We start from the raw sequence: 20,776 nt of genomic DNA on the forward strand, positions 1-20,776 counted from the left end.
AACCTTACAACAAACTCATTAACATCCCCCTTCCGACAATATCAATATTGGAATTTTAACTAAAAAGACCTCTCGCAGTTGGCGACATCTCAACACTGACATTATCATGCGGAAGATCGAACGACGAATTGACGACAAGTTGACCTTTTATACCAACAGCAAGAACAGAGGAAGTCCTGTCGACGGCAAAATCTTATCAAATTTGACTTTCAACTTTAAAATATCGGTCGGTTTTGATCGATAACGTCGCCGTCAGCGTTGTTTTCTGCGAGGGTCTTGAAAGGGGACACCACATAGCCAATTTCGGTGGAAAAACGTCAGCTGTGAATGTTGAAGAAGAAAGAAATTGGGTAGAGGGGTAAAAGGTTTGGGCTCTTCTTCTTTCTACTTTTTTGCTTGATTCTTGTGACCCTTTTTCTGTCAGGAAGTAGGTTTATCTCCCCTTTTTTTCACTCAGATCTGGTATAGAAAAGAGCCCTAGGACGAGCGTCCCATTGCCATTAGTTCTTTAAAGAACATATGAATGGAAAACATTCAACGTAGACACTAAAAAACGCAAGGAAATTCGTTCGTTCGCGTAGCAACGCATTTTGTAAAATTGGAAAGTTTTCCTTCGAAAATTGTTTTTAACCTTACTGATCCCAGACCCATATATCACATCAGATACACGTAAACACTCGATAATTAACAGAAAATGGGCATGCGCATCGCAAACAAACAAAGCCATTACACTCCAACTTCAAGTCTATGGATGTAAAAGAAGAAGACCCCACCTCTACGGTGAACTTCAGTGTCACAGGTCGCGCTATAATTTGCTGTTATCACCGGTGTGATTCTACAGTAGCTGTGTATTTTTTTTCTTTCTTTCTTTCTTTGGAGGATATCTATCATTACTTTGCTCCTTTTTTCATTACTGGTTATCACTCACTCCCTTTGTTCCGTGTTCTTCGTTCGTTAAGTTGTCGCCTTTTGTCTTTGTTCGTGTTTTTTTTTTTACAACTTTCTAAAAGTCTCTCTCTCTCTCTCTCTCTCTCTCTCTCTCTCTCTCAGGGGCGTCATTTAGGGGGCTGGAGGGGCAACTGCCCCCAAGCCTTAACTTGTCCCCCCCAAGCCTTAACTTGCCCCCTCACTCCACCAAGCCCCAAGAAGTAACAGCAGTTGGTTTTCCATTATTCCTGCCGAAATTCAAATGTGTCATCACATTAAGTTATATCTGTCTATCTATTTATCTATTTTATATGCTTCAAAAAGCACATAAAACAGCTCAAAAAAAAAAAAAGGTGATTAGGCTCGCTTCGCTCACCAAACCGCCTTGCCCCCCCACCCATCAAAAATCTGAAATGACGCCCCTGCTCTCTCTCTCTCTCTCTCTCTCTCTCTCTCTCTCTCTCTCTCTCTCTCTCTCTCTCTCTCTCTCTGGGATTTTTGTACCCCCGTCAGGTCAAAGATGAAAACAATACCATGTACGTTTTCCCCGATTAGCCCTGAAAACCGGGGCTTAATTAAAGTTAAATCTGATTAGATTAATCGCCACAGTGAAACATAATCCACACATCTCGACATGACTTCGGTAACAGAACAATATGATTGGCTTTCGTTAGCGAGGGGAGATTATGAGACTATATGGCTTAATTTGGTTATTCAAAGCCAAGGTCCTTCAAATATACTCTGAGTATATTTGAAGGATTTGAAGGACCTTGTTCAAAGCGTCAGGCATACCCACACGCTATTCCTACCTGATGATGACTCTTTGTTCTGTCGGCTTTCAGGCTTCGCTATAACCCATGGCCACTTATACTAGACCGATCAGGTTTGTTGCATGTTCCAGCAACTTGTAGTAGTAATTTGCTTATTCTCCTGGCTCTGGAGCCTCGTTGAAACATTGCTGGTTGCACTAGACCGATAATTTTTACGCATTCCAGTGACGATAATAATAAATATTCTTTGTTGACTTTGATGTCTCACTGCAACCCATCGCCGGTTACATCAGACCGACATGTTTCGTTACACGATTAAGTGATGCTTGATTTTTTGATAATCGTATTTTAGTCGGTATTGGGACCGGCTTGTTATATCAACATTTATAGGAGAGTTACCCCAACAGTAAAATACACACACACACACACACACACACACACACATACATATATATATATATATATATATATATATATATATATATATATATATATATATATATATATATATATATATATAACTGAAATATTTGTAAAAAAAAAATAATGAATCTTATTTCGTTCTCTGCTACTGGAAATGTATTGCTTCTTTCTCCAAGCATACAAGAAATCTTGTTTCGAAAGAAAGTAATTTTTATCGTCATGCAAACACTGAAAATGTTTGCCTTGTCAATCATACAATCAAACGAACAATAAAAAAGAATCAGAGATGGAGGCCCAACACTTGAGTTATATATACATATATATATATATATATATATATATATATATATATATATATATATATATATATATAATATATATATCGACATTACATCAGGGTGGAGTATACTGAGCATTAAATGATACCTTTCCCACGAAAGAAAGAAAGAAAAAGACGAAGATAAGGATGGGTGGGAGAAACACGTCCTAACGATGATATAAAACATACTTCATTCTCGTTATCAGTCTAGACAGAGAGAAGGGGCGGGGAGTGTTTGCACTCATACCTGCCAATAATGTGTCCTTCCCTCTTCCATAGGCAGCCTTTCAACTTAGATTTCTCTCTCTCTCTCTCTCTCTCTCTCTCTCTCTCTCTCTCTCTCTCTCTGAAATTTGTTACATTGCACCAAACCTCCACTCTCGTTTTCTCGCTATGGAAAATCTTACTTGTAATTACAAATCATTTCCTTATGATATATTGCATTATCACTCTCTCTCTCTCTCTCTCTCTCTCTCTCTCTCTCTCTCTCTCTCTCTCTCTCTCTCTCCGGCTAAAATTGACTAGATCATGTTAAACCCACCAAAACGAGATCTTCCCAAACTGTATTGCATTATATTCTAATAAACTTTATCTCTCAAGTTCGCTGAATCACTTGCAACTCTCTCTCTCTCTCTCTCTCTCTCTCTCTCTCTCTCTCTCTCTCTCTCTCTCTCTCTCTCTCTGGCTAAAATTTACAGATCATGTTAAACCCACCAAAACGAGATCTTCCCAAACTGTATCGCATTCTAATAAACATCTCTCAAGTTCGAGCGCCTGGTTAACAAACTGACACTTAATTTAGTAATGCTCACTCCGAAGAAAAGCCGAAACTGGAAGTCCTACATCTTTAAGGGCGGTCTGTGAGACAATTTCTGTCATTCTGACCAAGTCCTCGCTGATACGGACTCAGCAATATTGTAGGACACGTTCACACGGGTACGAATTGACTCTGTGGGCCCTGCCTGGGCATGAATTTATATTTATTTATTTATTTATATACATATATGCATACACACATGTATATACTGTATATATATATTCAATTATTTTTTTATTTAGATATTCATCTGTATATTTTCCTTTATTATTTTTTTCTTCTGTTCAATTTTTTTTTTATCTTGATCTTGCCTGTTCAGCTGATCGTGAATTTGCATTCATTTATTTAGTTACTTCTTGGTTTATTTCCTGTTGTTTATAATTTACTTATCAATTCTGTTTTGTTCCGTCTTTGTTTTAATTTGCCTGTTTTTCTTTTAACTTACTTCTTTTATTTTTAAAAACAAACACAATCATTCTTTTCATTATCATTGCGATAGCTTGAGAAATTCAGTATAAAAAGAGCCTTTACTCAATCTATTTGCCTCATTATTATAGCAGGATACATTCACCGCGCATTGAATGCTTTTGATATATGCGTCTAGTGTATAAAAACCTTGAAATCTGCATTTGAAGGAAACATAGTTAAGATATTCGAAGACGCCTCGAATCAAAACGACTTTCATGAAAACACAATACAGTCCTAGTAACCATTTCACACTTTTCTGAAATTCACCATCCATCTGAACATAAGGAACACCAAAATGGATCTCTCAAACGAACGTTTACCTTTCCTCGACGGAATTCAAGCAGCAGGTATGGCAAGCATATATCCCAAAAAAGAATCTATTCAGCGAACGTTTATCTTCCTGAATTGGATTCAAGGTAACATGGTGATTCAAAGCGAGATTCAGCCCGCTAATTGTATCGTCGTTACAAGTTGGATGAGGAACCATATTTGTGATATAAAGGTGGCAGCGCGCTCTTCACCGCTACTCTCTCTCTCTCTCTCTCTCTCTCTCTCTCTCTCTCTCTCTCTCTCTCTCTATATATATATATATATATATATATATATATATATATATATATATATATATATATTAATATATATTAAACAATTGGATCAAACGGTTGGCAACGACTTAGGGAAGAGTGAATACACTGGTGAAAGGCAAGGTTGCTTGGCTTGTCCTAGCACGGGCTCTTGCTTTTAAAAGCAGCTTTTAAAGAAAGACAGGAAAGAAAACTAGTGTTCTCACCATTGCACTGTGTGAATTCCTGTGGTGATTTTTTTTTTTTTTATTAAGGAGTGTATAACGAACATAGTATATTTATTATATCAGTGGCGATGACATTTGAAAATGTGACATTACCAGGGAAACCATGGAGTGGATATTTCATTATTTTGTGCATTAAATTAAACAGTGCGAGAACATTTTTTTTCTAGGTGTGTAAAAGAGGAGAAAGAGGCACACACATATACTGTATATATACGTATATATATATGTGTATGTATATATATATATATATATATATATATATATATATATATATATATATATATATGTGTATGTGTGTGTGTGTGTGTGTATATATATATATATATATATATATATATATATATATATATATATATATATATATATATATATATATATATATATATATATATATATATATATATATATATATATATATATATACAGTAATCACAGTAAGGAAAGCGAGAGAGAGAGAGAGAGAGAGAGAGAGAGAGAGAGAGAGAGAGAGAGAGAGAGAGAGAGAGAGAGAGAGAGAGAGAGTGAAGGTTTTCGTTGAAAGACAATTCAAATGTTTTCTCTTGATAGGAATGGAGGGAAAAGTTTAAATTTTGAGTGTATAAATGGCAACGCCTTTTTGAAGTGACCATCGGGCCTGGGGTAGACAAGGGCACTAGGTTACCAATCCCACTGAATTGCAATTCATCCAACGTCTTCACTTTTCCAGTGGAAGAAATCTGGGAGGTTCGGAAGCCCACTGAAGTATGAAATTAATAAACATTCCCTCCTGTGATGGAAAACTTTCTTCATAAATGGAAGAAGATCTCCAGAAACTTGGCAAAATTTCATATCAGCAAAAGTTGTTCTCTTAAAGTTAGTGTTCGCTCTCATCCTTTTTCCCTTCAAGCGTAGTTCGATTTATCAAACCATCGATTTGTGCCCTAATTAACCTAAACTGAATAAAAAAATTATTATTATTATTATTATTATTATTATTATTATTATTATTATTATTATTATTATTATTCAGAGGATGAACCCCATTCATATGGAACAAGCCCACAGGGGCCATTGATTTGAAATTCAAGCTTCCAAAGCATATGGTGTTCATTAGAAAGGAGCAACAAATGGTAATGGGAAATATAGAAAGAAGAGATCGCTTATAAATTGAGACTAATTAAATATGAACGTGTCATGCACTGGAAATGATAAATTGAAATTGTAATGAACCTGTTTTTTCGGTTAATGATGAACCGCACCACGATAGTACGAGGCATGAAAATGACGTCACTTGAAAACCCTCCTGGGAAACTAATGGGGTTCGAGAACCTACTTCCTTCTTTTATGCCTACTACCCGTACTCCTTCCCCACACTCACACTCGCACTTCCTTCCTGTCTTTCCCCAGAGCCTTTCCTTCCTTCTCCTGACAATGCTTACTCCTCCTCCTCTTCCTCCGTCCTCGTACCTCCCTCCGCCCCAAACTCTGACCTTTGAAAAGGTAGGCTACACTCTCCCTCAGACGCTGTATGGTGACTTTCTCTCTCCGTGTCTCCCACCCTACACCAGCCCCCTTTTTCGCTGTCGGAAACGACCAAAACGTCAAAATTTTGCAAACAATGAGTCGTTACTTGGAGCATAAAACGTGATTTAACGATCTCGCGGTATGGAGCGCTCACCAGCAACCAAGGGAGTCGTTGCTGCTCCTCCTCCTCCTCTGCGCTGCTGCCGCGCTTCACTGGAGGCAGGCCCATTATTATTTCCTAGATTGCATGTCACCGCGTATTCCAGACGCGAGCTTCTTTTTCTTTTTCTTCTTCTTCCTTTCCTCTTGTTTCTTGTCATTTGAGATGAGGAGGGTGATGCATTAAGTCCTGGATTTTTTTTTTTTTGTAGTATGGAGTGACTCCTATTAGTGAACTCATTTAATGTTTTCATTTTTGCATTTGAATTTTCCTTCAACGGAAGGGAGAGGAAAGTGTATACACACACACACACACACACACACACACACACATATATATATATATATATATATATATATATATATATATATATATATATATATATATATATATATATATATATATATATATATATATATATATATATATATATATATATAAAATTCACCACCATACATGTTAGAGAGGGGAAGTTGCATTTTCCCTGAGTAAAGTTAATAAGCCTTTTGCAATTATTTTCTTTTTTTGCCAAAATACTTTGATGAAGACATGGACCTTGCCATCATGGCAGCCATAAGCTAACGATATTGCTAATTAAGTCGCCAAATTTCATGGTTATGAATTCTCACTACTCTTGCCTTCAAGTCTCTCTCTCTCTCTCTCTCTCTCTCTCTCTCTCTCTCTCTCTCTCTCTCTCATAACCACGCATACGTACACATCTTTTCACTGACTAATGAGTCATATATATATATATATATATATATATATATATATATATATATATATATATATATATATATATATATAAGATTATAAATACTTGCCTACTTGCCCATTCAAATTGGACCACCTTGACCTAAATTAACTAACTTCATTAAATATTTCACCCGAATTCCTTTACTTTTCAAAGTTTGTTTGTCTAACCGGGTGAAGTTTTAAGAGTTGTTTACACACAAAACTTCATTAAAAATGAAGTGAAATCATTCATATTAAGAGCAGTGGTTCACTTGTTTTTCCTCTGTAGTAAGAATGTCACTTTGCATATGTACTAGCATTTACATGTTTTATAAATACTTGAAAAACCACATGCGTACTGTGAGTCTATGCACAAATAGCGGGCCTGCATCATTATCTTTCATGATGGGATAGGCGTCAAATCCCTCAAAACTGGTCTACAGGAAAGCAAGATACTTCTTCCATTGCCTTACTTCTCCTGCCCACAAATAAAAGACATCAACACTTTGCAAGATGAAACGAACAAAACCACAGCTTCTAAATACAGAACAGGATCCATCTCATCACCCAATCAACTCGTCCCTCTTTTGACGGACTGGTGTATCCGATTTTTTTCTTTTTCGAGTTTTTGAGTTTTTCGGTCAAAGTTTCTCAGTTTTTGATACTCTATAGCATATCAAAATTTCAGCTGTCTTCGTTGTCAGATTTTCCAACAAACTTTCCACAAAAGATGAGCTAATTTATAGATGCTCTGAACGATTTCAAATCTGTGAAGCCTATTTTCTCAGAATGAGGAAAAAATAGCTTACGCCAGTTCGTCAAAGTAGGGACGAATTCTTCCAGACAAACAAACAAACAAACTGAAACGAAGAAATACACATCACGTTTGGCAAAAGTAATAAAGAGCACCAGTCCCTGTGACCACAGAGGGAAACTCAGATGACTACTGGCTCTCTGGTTTCTTCTTGAGCAGCATCTGCTGAGAAAACTAGGCTAGGCAGGTAAGATGCACAAGGCTTCTGCAAAGATGACCAGGAAGAACGTATTATTATTATTATTATTATTATTATTATTATCATCATCATAGCAACAACAGCAATAGAAAGCCAATTATCATCATCATCATTAGTCTCATCAATGATGAAGACTACGAAGATCATTGTACCCAAATTATGAGAATATCCTTAACAAGCCAGGACGCTCTCCATAATGATCATAACTTCCAGAAACAGATGCTCATAGAAATGAAGGCGAACAACATAATTCCGTAATAACACAACGTTCCCTGGAGGGAGGAAGCAACCTCCGAGGTTAAGAGAGAGACCCCAGAACCGTGTGCTGTGCAGTGGGGTGGCCTCTTGGCAACCCCAAAAAACCTCACTCTTTGCAGATAGTGTGTGGGAAGGGTTAAATTAAGGGGAAACCGTCCTTACAATACACCCATCTAACCTCAGCTAACCCCTTTCCTCGGGAACCCGAGGTGGGGTTCAGAGTTACCGGAAAATGAAAGAAGAAGAAGAAGAAGAAGAAGAAGAAGAAGAAGGAGAAGGAAAAAAGGAATTTTCATACAAATTTTTCGTTCTAAAAGAATAATGTTTTTGTTTAATTTTTGCTTACGGCATTTCAAGAATTATATGATTGTTTAATTTTTGCTTACAGTATTTCATGAATTATGTGATTGTTTAAATTTGTGCTTACAGTACTTCAAGAATTATACGGTTGTTTAGTTTTTGCTTACGGTATTTCGAGAATTATACGATTGTTTAATTTTTTGCTTATAGTATTTCAAGAATTATACGATTGTTTAATTTTTTGCCTATAATATATCAAGAATTATATGATTGTTTAATTTTTGCTCACAGTATTTCAAGAATTATACGACGTACAGGTGTGAGTGTGCATGTGTTTGTATATTCTTTTTCTTCTTCTGCTTCTCCTCCTCATTCTTCTTCTTCTCAGATTAGTCCATAGTCGGAGTCTCGTTTTCAATGAGCCTTTTCCTGGTGTTCCAGTCTCGGGTGTTTGAAAACCCAAATTCCACAAATATGGATAATTTTCTTAAAAATCTTCATATATTGAACAAGAATTTCGTTTTACGTGATTCTCGTGTACAGTGTTTTAAGACTAGTATAACGTGGGTATGCGTAAAAAATGAGAAATTCATCATCCCAGGAGTACTGATTTTGGAGCATTTTTGGACAGGATTTTTTTTTTTTTATCACAGCAGTTTAAGAATAACACAGTGCACTTGTACGTATGTGCTTAAGAATTTAATGTTTGGAAAGTATTATCTTATAACTATTTTACTCAATGAATAATGCGTTGCATTCATTAGGCCTATGCTTCCGTTTCTGGAAGGATGACAATTGTGTTCGCGCAATAGTACTCGCTGATAGTCTCTCTCTCTCTATATACATACATACATACATACATACATACATACAATGTGCGTGTGTAAATGAGATGACTATTATTCATATTCTATCATTACTAAAAATACGCAGTCATTCACATAAAAGCCTAGAAACTCTGTACCATGAATGTCAAGTGTGAAAAAGGGAAACGCAGCGAAGGAAATATAGTTTATAAATGAATAAACATTCTTCAATATACAGATAAACATATACACACACATTAATAATAATGAAAAAGAAAAACCAAGTTAAAAACTAAGCCGTTTGTGAAAAGCAAAGGGAGCCGTTGTAAAAGACTCTGTCTCCATAAGCCATGAGCACTGTTAGGCATAAACAGAGACATTTCTGGCAAAAAATGGCCGGGATATTTAATCCCTCAGATGGAGAAGCTGCTTCAGTGCCGTAATCTCTTTGCTGTGCCATCCATCTGGTCCTCGTCACCCTTGACTCACATGTTGGTAGACCTGCGTTCAAGCCCTGAAAAGAGGAAGGAAAAGATTGGTTTTGGGTTCGGTCTAAGAAAATCTAGTAGGCCACTGTTGGGGTAAGTAGTGAAAGACGGATCTTTACATAACAAATATTTTTGATGATCACTGCTCTCTCGAGAGATCTACACCATACAACCGTAACCTTAAAAAACCGAGAGGCCCTCGACGAGGTAATCCTCGTCCTGGCGAGGTGAAACCGCGTCGCAGCGAAGCCGCAAAAATAGATCCCATTGTTGTGTAGGAGCGGAGTTGTGTGATTTCACACCTGCGCATAATCTCTTTTGTATAGATGACGAAACCTATGCCGCCACCAACTGCCGAGTATTCGCAATTAGCTTTTGTTTGTTTCTTGCCGGTAATGGGCTTTTTAACCTTTATGAGTCTAGTGATTAACGAAACTGTTTATCTGTTCATTTAGTTTAAGTTATGTATAATAAAATTTGCTCTGTTTTTGCTTTGCTCATCACTTATTTTTACATGTTCTCCGTATATTTTATTCTGTGGCTTCCTTATACATTAAAATTCAGTTGGAATATATTCACCTGTACAACGAGTAAAGCATACAGAACTGATGAGCGAATGAACAGTATGGCGTTAATTCCCCATTTCTTTTATAGTAAACAGACTGACGCTAGAAAATTCTGACTTCTATTTCGTTAACCTGCTGTAAAACAGAAGCCGTTTCTTGACAGTAACATGAAACAGATAGCATAAATCAACCTTTGAGGGAATAGACCATTCTTTTAGTCTTTCATTTCGTGTTGATTCCGTCAACTTTTTGCGTGTCTATTCACAAGATATCTCAACAAAAATCTTGATGAATTTTTCAATAAATTTTTGTGGATGGAGAATATGAACCAAGGAAGAGATAATCAGACTTTAAGATGAATCTGGATCCAGATTAGAACACATAGCTGGGTCCACGGATCACGAATCACGGATCACTGTAGGCCTACTGCCCGCCAGTCCATGCACCTATAAAAAGGCAATTAGCGGCTGCTGGGGTCATGGGAAAGGGTGTGGGGCTAGCAACCTCATTCCAGAAGGCTGGCTGTACACTTCTGGCATTACTCCAGTCCCTCATTTTTTCATCTGTGGTGATGTGTGATAAACGGATCACGTGTAAAATTTATTGTAATCATATATATGCATATATGACAAGGCAGGTCATACTGTAGAAGTTATAAATTAAATGATAAAATCAGGAATATAATAACATCAGTACTCTAAGTACCGATCTTACTACATATTATGATTACAGGTGTTTTATTATTATAAAAGCAACTAACAAACTAACCCTTTTGTTTTGCAGGATGAGCAAATACCTCAGGCAATCTTCCATCTCGAGGGTGTGTGCCGTGGGAGGGTTCTTCGTCTCTGTACCTGTCTTCCTAACCGGTAAGGCTCTCCCCAAATCTGGAGTGATAGAATGATTACATTATTATTATTATTATTATTATTATTATTATTATTATTATTATTATTATTCAGAGGATGAACCTTATTCATATGGAGCAAGCCCACAGGGGTCATTCACTAGCGGATCCAGGGGGGACCACCTGGTCACGTGACCTCCATGACAGATAACGATGAAATAATAATATTGAAGATTTAGATAATAATAACATAAATAAATATAAAAATGGGAAAAAATAAAAGACCGATTAAAGAAAAGAAAAATATATATATACATACGTATAATAAGAAAACTGGTGGCCCCCATGAAATTTTTCTGGATCCGCTAGTGGGGCACTGACTTGAAATTCAAGTGTCCAAAGAATATTAAGGTGTTCATTAGGAGGAAGTAAGACGAGGTAAAGGGAAATACAGAAAGAAAAGACCCCACTTATTAAAAAAATAAATTAATTAACAAATCAACAAATAGATAAAAATGTATTAAAATGCAAGGAGAATAGTATTAGGGTAGTAATGTATTGCCCCTTCGCTTGAACTGCTCTGTATATGACCCCTGACGCCAGAGATTCGAGTTGAATGACAATAATAATAAGCTGGGAGAAACAGGAGGGATGGGGATTGCATTCGTTTGCAAATATATGCACTTTTTTATGTTTTGATGTTTATTGAATTTATTAGTTTGGTAATTTATGAATTTATTCATTTGATAATCTGCCTTCTCCCTGTTTTTCACATACAGGCGTCTGTTCAGAAACCTTGCTTTGCAAGTTAATGGCATTTTAAACCCATTCTAAATGAAAGTTTGAACATTTTGAATTCAGAGAGTTTGAACATTTAAAATTCAGAAAGTTTGAACATTTTGAATTCAGCAAGTTTGAACATTTTAATTCAGAAAGCTTGCTTTGCAAGTTAATGGCAATTTAAACGTATTCTAAATGAAAGTTTGAACATTTTGAACTCAGCAAGGTTGAACATTTTGAATTCAGAGAGTTTCAATGTTTTGAATTCAGAAAGCTCGCTTTGCAAGTTAATGGCATCTTAAACCTATTCTAAAAATGAAAGTTTGAACATTTTAATTCAGAAAGCTTGCTTTGCAAGTTAATGACATTCTAAGCCAATTTTATACGAATATCTTAAACATTCTGAATAACAATCCTACGAATGAGTCACAGCCAAAAGAAATGACGTCACTCGCCTTACTAAAACGAAGCTGCCATTTTCCAGGGGTCATCCTGTACACATTCATCCACTTCCAGTCAACGCCGGCCATCTTAACGTCGGTCTTCATCGGAGTGGGGATTATCTTCTGCGGGTGCGCCATGATCCACAACGTCTTCATTTGGCAAAAGGTGAGGAGGCTCCCGCGCTAGCGCGCCCCTTTATTATCATCCGGTGAGGTCATAGTTAGCGTTCGATCCACTGGAGATTCTTGGTCCAAGGTCTAGCTAGACCTTGTCTTGGTCGCTTTGGTGCCCCACCTTTACGCATTATCATCGTCAACGTCATCCTTGTTTATTTTTGGATGGTCTGCTAATGGGGTATGCTTGCTCCATCCGGCTGGGCCCCTATGTTTGTCCGCCACATTTCGTGGGTTTTCCAGAATAACTTGTTCTTGCTGTGAAAACTATGTCCATACTTCTACCGTAACTGTTAAAATCTTTGTGATTTCCTTTTCGATATTCAATGAACTATATCTGTATTATCCGTATTAAGTATTCACAAGTGAATACCTTGTTTATTTATCATCAATATTTCGTTAAACGTATCCATTTTGTCTGCTGTAAAACAGCAATAACATTATCTGCAAATTACACCAATTTTAGAAAACTGACCGCACTCTGACAATACCATCATTAATATTCAGTAACTTATACACTCATATTATCTACCCTTTCTTCACTCATTAAAGCCTTTGCGATTCAATTTGTTATGAGGATTCAAGAATGCAAATGAACATGAGTCATTATAAATTAGTAATACGACAGGCACGCATGATATAAATCTCTCAAGCTGGTTGTAGATTTTATCTCCTCTCGTGCATGAAGTTCAGGCTTCATTATTGTGCTACGTATGACCTGAAATACTTCTGAGTAGGATGACGTTTCGTACTAGCGTTTGCAACTCTGTTTCTTTTCCGATAGGAAATTACTTTGAACATTGACACGAACTTTATACGGGAGCATTTTAACAAGCAGGTACAAAAAAATAATACCATCTACACTTCCCTCTCAAAATATAAATTAGCCTCTGCATCATATTTGCATTGAAAAGGCTGCTATGTTGAGAGAGAGAGAGAGAGAGAGAGAGAGAGAGAGAGAGAGAGAGAGAGAGAGAGAGAGAGAGAGAGAATAAGGTCCGTCCAACAACGACTAAGCAGAACCAACGTGGACGAGTGAACAGCCGTATATAGTAAATAAACTTGTTTAAAGAAAGATTAGAGCCTGGATGACATCGAGGGAGAGAGAGAGAGAGAGAGAGAGAGAGAGAGAGAGAGAGAGAGAGAGAGAGAATAAGGTCCGTCCAACAACGACTAAGCAGAACCAACGTGGACGAGTGAACAGTCGTATATATTAAATAAATTTGTTTAAAGACAGATTAGAGACTGGATGAGAGAGAGAGAGAGAGAGAGAGAGAGAGAGAGAGAGAGAGAGAGAGAGAGAGAGAGAGAGAATAAGGTCCGTCCAACAACGACTAAGCATAACCAACGTGGACGAGTGAACAGTCGTATATGTTAAATAAATTTGTTTAAAGAAAGACTAGAGACTGGATGAGAGAGAGAGAGAGAGAGAGAGAGAGAGAGAGAGAGAGAGAGAGAGAGAGAGAGAGAGAGAGAGAGATTTGATTTTGAAGCGCTTGCCTTCACTGGTAGCTCCTATCTGAAAGAGCTGTCTTTTACGTCAGGTATATCTCAAATATTTTCTAAATCCATTTCATTATTCCCCTTTGATTTCACTTGCCATTACAACTCGAGCCACTCATTTATTTTCCTCTGGTAATTGAACATTATTGAACATTACACATTTACTGCTTCCTGCTCCCGACGTTCATTACCGAGCCAGAAGAAGAACGAGCAAGAAGAGCAACTAATTCTGAACCGCCCATTGTCTCGCTCGTTGAGGCCGTTCGCATGAGAAAGTTACATATCAGTGGGAATAACGAATTCAGGACGTGTGTTATTATTTATCGAAGGAGCCCGGCGGATAATCGGTAATTGTGGCCAGACACAACCGCTTGTGATTATTTGTTCTATTATTACTGGAAAATTATTTCTCTTTGTTCTGTTGGATATCCTCCACAAATGAAGGGTTCCAGTTTATAGGTTACTGGTTTAATTAGGAATTTTACGTTTCACTTAAACACACGAGTGCACACCACTTACACACACACACACATATATATATATATATATATATATATATATATATATATATATATATATATATATATATATATATATATATATAAATATATATATATATATATATATATATATATATATATATATATATATATATATATATATATATATATATATATGTGTGTGTGTGTGTGTGTGTGTGTATATATATATATATATATATATATATATATATATTATATATAGGATTTCTTTTTCACTCTTATTACCTTTATGCCTTAAACCTTTTAACCTTTTTTCTAATTTAATATGTAAAATATTTCCTGACAGATATTTTGGACAAATTCGCCATATGATTTCTCATATATTTTATGTTTACTTTAGAAGCTGAGTGACGCCAGGCGATATTTATTTTGACATATCAATTTTTTCTATCTTGACGTAAATCAATATCATTCTATAATGTCATATAGAGGACATGCTAGGTGTTTTTAAAATCTTGCATTGTTGACCTGTGATATGTAACCAAAGTCTCTTTTTTTCCCCTTCCCTTGCCAATGAAGTGCAAAATGGTGAGTCGAGCTTGATTCGTGGTGAGTGGGAGATGGTCCAAGTTACACGCAAAGATAAACAATTAATCTTCTCCTTGTTAGAATGTCACGACTTTTGCGTCAAAGAAGCGTTGCATCTCGTTTAGTCAATTGTAAACTGGACCATTTACTCTTGAAGCTTATAGAGACTTGATGGCAAAATTTGTACATGTTTTGACCCCTCTGATTCAGTGACCTATGAACTATCCCATTGCAGAAGACACGAGGGAAGAATTTAAATAAAATTTAGCTTACTTGCAACGTGTACTGGTTCTGCTCAGGGAGCTAGAGGATAATGGATTAATTTATACGAAAAATGGGGAACTTAATTATATTGCATTTTATCCTAATTGTCTTCAACTGTTTCTGCTGAATAAATCTCCCTGCTAATTTGGCTTGTTACTTAGTTGCTAATGTAGTCATGTAAATTTTCAACTGTTATTTTTAAAGAACTCTCAGAGTGTCACACAATAAGGAGCATTTATTAGTTAATATCTACGATTGGCAATAAACCCATTAACCTTTTTATTTTTTAGCTAACATTTTAGCTCACATTTCGACGTGCAGGAACCAATCGCATTAGAACTGTAAACCGAAGAGGGAGACATTACCTGACTGCTAGAGGTGTCTCGCCGTAAATCTATAATTGTAGTAGGCCGATAGAAGAGCTTGAGATATCCAAAGCTTAATCGACTGGTTGATTGTGAATTATCTGGCGTTGCGACTTCCACGGTCGCCAACGTCGAAAATATTGAATCAAGGCTACAAAATCGGCATTTGAAAAAGAAACAGTGAAGCAGAATGATGGAATTTGGACGTAATTGGAACTGTACGTCTTTGCATTCAGTCGCGGACTAGCGCAAACTCTTTTGTAGTCTGTAGAACAGTAATTCCCTGGTATATATTGTCATGAACCTTTATTTTTGGCATTCTAAGCGTCTTTGGAGCTTTATTCTAAATGCCTTTGAAGCCTCAGCACCTGTAATCACAACGCCAGATAATTCCCAGTGACTTACTAACTCAGCATCAGCATCCGTCTAACTGTAGAACAGAGATGTACAGTATATTTTTCTGTAGAATAGGTGCATATAAGTAAGCACAATCAAAATCCTATATTTTTAGTATTTTAAGTGCCATAGCCTTTATCAATTTTAACCCATAGAGTAGAGATGTCCCAGCACAGATTATTCATGGATTTCTTCCAGTATTCTAAACATCCCATCATCTTCCATTGCAGGAGAAGACCAAAGCTGTGGCACAGCAAAACATACAGCAAGCTGTCAGCCAAGAGGCACGCCTGCGTGAGCTCAACACTTCACCTCTACCAAATGCTACCCTCGACCTGTCAGGAACCACACCTCCCCACGAGCTGTCCACACTCGTGTAACTTGACTTTGGTTATTTCTTTCACCAGTGAGAAGACGTCTAGAACTCTAGGAAATGAAATCCAGTGATTCTGTTTGTATCCTTTTCAGTGTGACAATAGCAGTGCAATGATCCGTTAGATAGAAAAATCAAGTCCTAAACTTGACCCACTCATTTTAATACATAGTCTTTCATACACGAATGGAGAGAACTCTCGCATCCTTCAGAAAAAGACACCAAGTATCCATATGGAATGACCAGTGTATTTCATGTGTGTATGCTCAAAGATTTCTCGTGAAGACGTACGTATCTCCGGAGCGTGGCTCACCCCCGTATGAGCATGTATTGTGGAATGAGCCATTCACTGCCTCAGTGTTTCTTTGTACTCTGGTAAACAAAAACAATGACTCTGCGACTCTGAGAAAAAAATCGAAAACTTCATAGACTTTATTCAAGTTTCATTACCATTTACACTTATGATTCTGAATCATAGGGTTCTCATAAACGATTGTTGACTCATACTTTACATCAGGAAAGCATTTACCACTTTTTTTAAACTCCTTAAAACTCTGGAGACAGAGTTACCAACACCAAAGTTTTATGCATTTGTAACTGCCAGTTTCCTCATATCATTGTACCCCAGTTCTTTCAAGAGGGAAGGAAATGAAATGTACAGTACAGGCATTTCTGTGCACAGGCAAAAGAAGAAACGACAATACACTTTTCCTTTGTAAGACTCTGATATACGTCAGAAAATTTGAAATTCTGTATTCAATAAATGCGTAAAAACATGGTTGCTACTTCAGTAGGAAGGTAATGTATGAGCTACTGTACTGTGTACAGTACTGTTTTAGTAATCCTCTGCTCCTTACTTTATTAAGCCATGTACTGTACGTACGATTTTGATCTGGCATTCAATAAGTACAAATTGTATACATTCTGTAATTTGTATTTATGTACAAAGCAGGACTTAGCTCTGTCGACAAAGAAAACCAAACTTACCAGTCAGTTGATGTTTGTAGTGGCGCTAATTTTTTTTTTTTTTACCAATTTTCATCATAAAACGGGGTCGCAACGACATAGGTCATCGACGCCGTCCTGTATTCTGTGAACCTGAATATCCTTCGGTGAATTTCATGCAGTAAAACAAAGGCCACACATTTTCCTTGCATTTGTAAGTTGAGTTTTCGAAAACGACTCAGAGCTGATCTTGAGACCAACAGAATTCCCCTGCTTTCTGCATATCCGCGACTGTATTTCCTCCTGTCTTAGAAGAAGTCTCTTCCTTCCCTTCTTTAGAACTGTACCAATTGTAAGAAGACTTTAGCATTTAGCTAGCATTAGTTTTATATGGATAATGTATATAATTTTATATGCATATTTATGAAAATGTAAATATTTATTAAAAAGGTGTTTTTCTTTTGTAACCTTTCGACGATGACTGAATCAGTCCTGCACAAGTAATATGGAAGGAAATTAGTTCAAATGAATGGTTGTGCAATAAAGAAGAGCATTGAGTTAATGAATTTATTTCCTGTCGATGATATTTTGATATAAAATGGAAGATGTTCTGTATAAAACGCAAAATTTAGCATGTTCGACCTCATAAAAATTTCAGCATTTTAAAGTGATCAGAAACTTCACTGGGTCGAGATGTTATCCAAAATATATTCAGTCCATTAAGGGCAAGCTCTCAACTCTGTACAACGCAGTACCACACTTAATTTTAGGAATACCTGAGCATGCAAGAGGCAAATTTGATTAGTAAGAAGGTCGTTATATCCACTAAAGTAAAGAACGTGCTTACATTTCATTGAAACAAAAGGAAACGAAATAAGAAAATGAGCAACATGAAAGAACAGAAGATATACAAATAAAGCCTGGGTTAGCCCCTCAGGAATCCTTGCAAACTCGATCACTGTTTAGGGAATACAGTGACACATTTCGATCAGTCCCTTCCATCATATATGTAGAAGTTATCTACAGTGGGTCTGCAAAGCCCCATGAGTTAGTGAAGCGGATATCCAATAGGATTTCAGTGGCTGAAAAATATCTACCGAAATGTGGATTTGAATATAAAATTTTACTCCAAAGGTCAAGCGCAGGGACCTATGAGGTCAATCAGAGCTAAAAATAAAGCTGAAACAATTTTTAGGAGGGGTTGAAAGTAAGATGGAAGAAAGACAATACGAACGGGGGTATATTAAATGATACGAAAGGGGCTGCAGCTAGGGCCCGAAGGGACGCTGCAAAAAAAAAACTTAAGTAATGCGTACAGTGGACCGCGGGAGGCTCACTGATGGCACAACCCCCCTACGGGGTTTACCGAAGTCTGCTGATGGAGAAAGTGTGGAAAAGTTAAGTATACTTTAATTTAACCAGACCACTGAGCTGATTAACAGCTCTAGGCCTAGGGCTTGCCCGAAGGATTAGACTTACTTTACGTGGCTAAGAACCAACTGGTTACCTAGCAACGGAACTTACAGCTTATTGTAGAATCCAAACCACATTACAGCAAGAAATGAATTTCTATCACCACATTTTAATAAATTCCTCCAATTCTTCATTGAGAAAGTGTGGAGGTTATAGGTGAGCGCATGATGAAGTCGTAGTCTTACGGTAATTTATAATCACTAATCTTATTAATCGACAAATGATAAAAAACCAATGAATTTGTGATATGATTCTTTAAAATGCAGCGTTGCTTCACTTCTTGTTTAAAAAAAAAAAAAGCCTTTAGTATTAATGCTTTAATGCAGTTGAACAATTTACATCAACAGAACATAAACGCGGACACATTGGTAACGAGTAGTGACTAATGAATATTCTAGCAGCTCACAAAAGAAGTTTCAAAAGTGAAGAACTGAATAGAGCTTATAATTTTCATGATATAAGAGCCAAGGGCTGTCACGCCAGCAGTGTCACTTGAAGTGCTCTTTGATGAGACCAGTACATTAGAAAATGCAGGAACATCGTGATAGTACAGCCTAAGGACTAGGATATATATATATATATATATATATATATATATATATATATATATATATATATATATATATATATATATATATATATATATATATATATATATATATATATATATATATATATATATATATATATATATATATATATATATATGTGTGTGTGTGTGTGTGTGTGTGTGTGTGTGTGTGTGTGTGTGTGTGTGTGTGTGTGTGTGTATACACTTATGTACTCTGGACATTCCCATGATCAGATCTCAAGCTTATTCAAAATGTGCAAACATCTATGCAGAGCAAGTCTAAAGGGCTATTATTGTGCAAAAATAGGCTACCACAGAACAGAACAGAATGGTTATTATGGAAGGAAATAAGGAATAATATAGATTAAAAGAATTATGAAAGAATGTCGATAAAACAAGAAAGATAAATACTGTATGTGCATGCAAAAAAGGTAATGGTACGCCAGTATTGTTGAATACTAAAGAAATTGGGAATTAATAATCAATCCAGCTCTGCCAGCTCAATGATGTTCTTAATGCATATGCAATTTCAAATACATGCCTAACACCCCTTGGCCTGATTAATTAACCATTGTGCAGGAGCAAAAGCCATTTAAGTTGAAAATAAATCATAGGTTGGGCTTACTTATTTTACATTCCTGTTCCTATCCTTCATTGAATGTACTGTACAGTACATGTAAATAATACAGAGGAAAAAACGAACAAAAATCCATGAATTTCTCGATTACGTTGCCAAGATCAGATCAAATTTAGGGATACACATCAAGAACCCTTCTCAACGCTAAGCCACGAGAAAGCGAAACAATTGAAAAGCAATATTCAAATTTAGTTCAAAATAAAGTATAAATATTGATTTTAATTCAAATAAATTAAATTTAAAACTTAAACTTTCAATAATTATCAAGAAAATTAACAATTATAAGAAAAATTACATTTCGATACATTTTAGACAGAAATAAACAGCACCATTTGAAAATCAGCTGATCAAAACAAACCCTTTTCGCATTTTTAATAATTTTATAATTAGTAATGCATCTAAGTTTAAAGATAAAAAATGATAATATTTTGTCGATAGAAACTATTTTATTTTTTAAAATATTATATTATTAATATATAAATTGAATAAAGCAGGAGTGATTGAGCTGAATTATAAAAAATTAGAAATTTTCTGTCAGAAAGATGAGAGAAACATTACTATCTTTTATCTT

General features: G+C 36.2%; 1 protein-coding gene across 1 annotated transcript in view; it reads left to right on the forward strand.

Moving 5' to 3' along the window:
* LOC136850000 (uncharacterized) overlaps window positions 1-17,973 on the forward strand; it is a 114,328-nt gene extending 96,355 nt beyond the window's left edge. The window contains exons 3-5 of the mRNA XM_067123550.1: window positions 11,148-11,233; window positions 12,476-12,600; window positions 16,437-17,973. Of these exons, the coding sequence (XP_066979651.1) occupies window positions 11,148-11,233; window positions 12,476-12,600; window positions 16,437-16,586 (361 nt within the window). The 3' untranslated portion in view covers window positions 16,587-17,973. The remainder of the gene's footprint in view (window positions 1-11,147; window positions 11,234-12,475; window positions 12,601-16,436) is intronic.
* The last annotated feature ends 2,803 nt before the right edge of the window (window positions 17,974-20,776 follow it).

The sequence above is a fragment of the Macrobrachium rosenbergii genome, chromosome 21, assembly GCF_040412425.1.
Source record: "Macrobrachium rosenbergii isolate ZJJX-2024 chromosome 21, ASM4041242v1, whole genome shotgun sequence".
NCBI classification, from domain to species: domain Eukaryota; kingdom Metazoa; phylum Arthropoda; class Malacostraca; order Decapoda; family Palaemonidae; genus Macrobrachium; species Macrobrachium rosenbergii.